Source organism: Rhagoletis pomonella, unplaced genomic scaffold (genome assembly GCF_013731165.1).
Source record: "Rhagoletis pomonella isolate Grant_MI unplaced genomic scaffold, Rhpom_1.0 Rhpom_scaffold_00002, whole genome shotgun sequence".
Classification (NCBI taxonomy): Eukaryota; Metazoa; Arthropoda; class Insecta; order Diptera; family Tephritidae; genus Rhagoletis; species Rhagoletis pomonella.
The window spans coordinates 55,611,134-55,615,352 of NW_023458556.1; the positions used below are offsets into that span (position 1 = coordinate 55,611,134).

General features: G+C 36.3%; 1 protein-coding gene across 1 annotated transcript in view; it reads right to left on the reverse strand.

Moving 5' to 3' along the window:
- Positions 1-3,202: 3,202 nt before the first annotated feature.
- The window catches only part of LOC118753841 (trithorax group protein osa-like), a gene marked incomplete at its 5' end in the record, with an annotated part of 3,506 nt that continues 2,489 nt past the window's right edge, over positions 3,203-4,219 (reverse strand). The window contains one exon of the mRNA XM_036488715.1: positions 3,203-4,207. Coding sequence (XP_036344608.1) covers positions 3,791-4,207 — 417 coding nt within the window. The remainder of the gene's footprint in view (positions 4,208-4,219) is intronic.

The following is a 4,219-nucleotide window of genomic DNA, read 5'->3' on the forward strand; positions in this document are numbered from 1 at the left end:
CGTTTCTTAAAATGTAACACTGTTGTGAGGCAAAGAATTCACATTCTCTGCCCTTTCAAGCTTTGTCAGAGGAGGTGGTTGCCCCGCAAATCAGGTGGTTGTTGAAAACGAAAATCTTTATATATAAAAGAGGATGTATGTATGTGTCTATGCAGCTTATAGACTCCGAAACCACTCAGCGGATTTCGTTAAAATTTCCAGGATAGCTTCATAGAAATCCGGAGAGTGTTCCTATGAAGTTTGGCTATTTTTGAAAGAGTTTCCACCCGTCAGAAAAATAAAATTTATTTAAATATGCAAGTAAAGTATTACGATGTAGATATCAAATGGAAGGTATTTGGGAAAGATATTTAAGAAAATTTACATCAAAAAATATTTTAATTAGTGTTGCCACCTGGTCAAAAATTGAAAAATAATGAATAATGCAACTCACACCAAATATTACAATATGTGTATCAAACGGAAGGTATTGGAGAAACATTTACATATTTTTGAGTAGAGTTGCCACCTCTTTCAAAAAAACTAAAATGACATAAATGTGTACATTAAAAAGTATTTCGCACGATACGTATCAAACGGGAGCTATCGGGAAATGTTTCAGTCAAGACCAATTATTATATAGGGTTGCAACATACCTAAGAAAATAAAATCGGATAATATTTTTAAGAAATACCAAAGATATATAGTGTGATAAACTTCAAAGTCTGTCAAACCCAAAGCTTACCAGAAGAAAATGCCGATTCTAAATTTTTAAATCTGTATGTATGCACCTCGATCAACGGCTACAGAGGTGTTGAACGCGTGCTCAAAAGCATCGCATCTGTGGAACTATGTCGAAAAAATTACGCTCCCAACAAATATGCGAGTGCATTTGCTGCAATATGCGCCTGCCTAAATATTTTCAAAGCAACTTTTGGATATCGGAAACGGTGAAGTTCTATTGATCGCACAACAAATGAGATATCTTTTCCGTCCAAATTTTGTCAAATACAACAGAGCATTCAAGACGTCATCGACAGAGTATTTCCGAACTTAGCGATCAACTACCGATATCCGGAATGGCTCCGCACACGTGCAATTTTAGCTCCGAAGAACGATGATGTTAGTAAATTAAATGGTCAAATTAAATTGAAAATTCTAGGAGAAGCAGTCGAATATAAATCGATTGATGCAGTAATGGATAAAGATCAAGCTGTTAATTACCCAACTGAATTTCTTAATTCTTTGGAGCCACCTGGAATGCCTCCTCATTCGTTGGCGTTAAAGGTTGGATCTCCAGTGAAGCTTATTCGGAACTTGAATGCGCCAAAACTGTGCAACAGAACCAGTGATAAAAAAAAAATTAACACCGAATTTGATCGAGGCAACAATCATCAGCGGTATATTCAAATGGGAAGATGTGCTGATTCCACGTATACCGATAATTTCAAATGATTCAACGTTCGAATTCAAGCGGTTTCAATTCCCATTGCGTCTTGCTTTTGCAATAACTATAAATCAAGCACAAGGGCCTGTTCACGAGTTGGGTCACCACAAAATTTATATATTTACACACCAAATGAAAAAACTTAAAATATTGTTTACCTGTTAGCATTAAGGTAAATAAAAAGGTCTTCAGTTTCAAAACTCTAAATACATGTGTCTTTCTTTGACGTAGCAACGCGCGCCTAGTATTTATTATGAAATGCGTAAGCTGGACAAGGACAAGACGGCAAGAACGTGCCCTTTTACAGGGTTGAGTGTAACATTTTGCACCGAAGAAGGGCAACACTTTTTGGATGAAACGAAATCACAATAAGTCATTAATTTAAAAATTTTGACACAAGTAAATATATTTAAAAATTAATTGTAAAAGCTGGAGATAGTTGAAGAAGTTATAATCGCGGAAGATCGGGCTATTCTGCACTTTGAAGATAATAGCAAAAAACACGTACTTCAAGAATTCAAAAAAAAAATAACCAGATTCGTCCAAGTTCTGTTGTAATTCACGACTGAATAGCGCGATAAAGTAATAACAGTGCTCATTGTGTTGTGTGGAAAACTTACACAGGGCAACACTGATTTTGGTGCGGCAAATGTTAAAGCTGTTTTTGATAGACTTTTTTGTGTTGACCACGAATCCGCAAGTATAAAGTTCCTATCAGGTCCAGATTTTGGGTAAAACGAGCTCAAAGTATCATAAAATCGCGTTTTTTGCAATATTTGAGAAGCTCTAGCTATGAAAGAAAAGGCGATAGAACCTTCCAATCAGGCTTAAATTGAAGCTAGAACTCTCGACTACTGTCCCTGAAAACACCGTCCCTGCACCTTAAACTGATGATAATCTATAGTAATTTATTAACCAAAAAAAAATATTGAGAAAAAATAATTTTGCTAAAGTCAGTTTTTGCTGATCAATAAATGACTGGAAGTGAACTTTGGGTCAAGATGCAGGGATGGCATGTTCAGGGACTGTATTCGAGTTTTAATTTAAGCGTAAAAGGAAGATTCTATCACCTTTTGTTTCTTTGTTAGAACTTCCCAAATATATCGTTTTGAGTTCTTAAAAAATACCGTTATATGGGAATTGGTGTATTTATGGGCGGATTTTGTTTATAAAACATCTTATACTAATATTCACTAAAGAAGCTTGTGTTGCAGATTTGAAGTCTCTAGGTTAATTTTTACTATATATGGCCAGCTTTTCGCGATTTCTGCCACTGTGCGTCAGAAAAAAAATTCAAAATCATGGTAAATATGGTGGTGCTATTGAGCGAAAAATGATAATCCGAATGGAGGGAATTAGAAGGAAATCTGAAACAGCGTGGACGTTTTTAAAAAGTTTATAAATTCTCCCGGTCTGCTTTGACCTCGTTCATAGAAGAGTGACTAAAATACCCTAGATTTTGCAGCTTGGATACTTCCTTCAGCGGTGAGTTTTCTATATTTTATCGCCTGACAATGTAAGCTTTGCTACTAAAGCAGGGATCACATGATTGGTAGATTTTGGACAGATTTGTTCACTTTGGCAGTCACAGAGTGGTCTTGTTTAGAAATTTAAGTTCAGCTCAATAAAAGAATTTCGCGACAACACCACTCTGCGGCTGCAAAAATGTACAAATCAGTAGAAATGTACACATCGTGTGATCCCTGCTTAAGGAATCAAATACTGAGTTGAATTTTCGAATGTATTTTATTTTCAATAAATTATCGTAATTGAATTTATATAGACATAAGTATTTTATTATTATTATATAATTTACATGATTTTTTGCTCGTTAATAATAGCTTTTCGTTTAGTTATTTAATGAAAAGGTGCTTTCTTCATTTTGCCAAATGTTCTTATTCCTTGGAGATGTTGAAAAATATAAACAAACATGGTTTAGATTTTCCCAGAACAAAGGCAAAGCTATATACATACATAAATTAACATATGGCAACTTTAATGAAAAGTGATGAAGAACGAATGGTGCATGACATGAAAAGAGAATGAATGCCACGCTTAATAATAAATAGAATGGCGCGATATAGGTAAGAACTTAAACACTAATGACAGCTTATGGTAGTAAATATTTCATTGCTTGGTGATGAAAATTCGTTCATTCAAAACATTAAATATCCTGTGATTATCGATTAATAATAAATTAAGTAGTTGCATAAGAATTTTAATGGTAACTAGCATCGATCTTACATATGTAACTACGAATATACACCCAGTCGCTGTAAAGCATGCGGTGTGTGCGCCACATTTTTTTTTTTGTGACTGGTTTTCATATCAATACCCAATAGTAATTTTTTATTTCACTTTCCGCTAATGCTTCGCTTGCTCATCTTCTACCTCTGCTGCCACAATCGGTTTAAGTTCCTTTACAGTCGCCATTTCTTCGCCATCGGCATTTACATGCACTTCAACCTTTTCGGATTCCGCAACTTCTGGCTCGTGTTCGTCGTCGGGCGTTGCATCTTCGCTAATGTCTGTATCGGAACGACTTTGTGCGCCATGGCCATAAGAGCCGCTATTTTGATTTGTGATCACTTGCACGGAATGCTGGTGTTGCACATTCTTGGACTGGGGCTGTTCGATGGCCGTCAAAATGGACTGCAGTAAACCTTCGGAGAGTATTTCCTCATGGTTGGCCGATTGCTCGGTTTGAATCGACTTGACGCCATTGCCCGCGATATCCAACTGGAAAGTCGGTTCGTGTTGCGAGTGCGCTGCGCCACTTACCTGCTCGGGTGA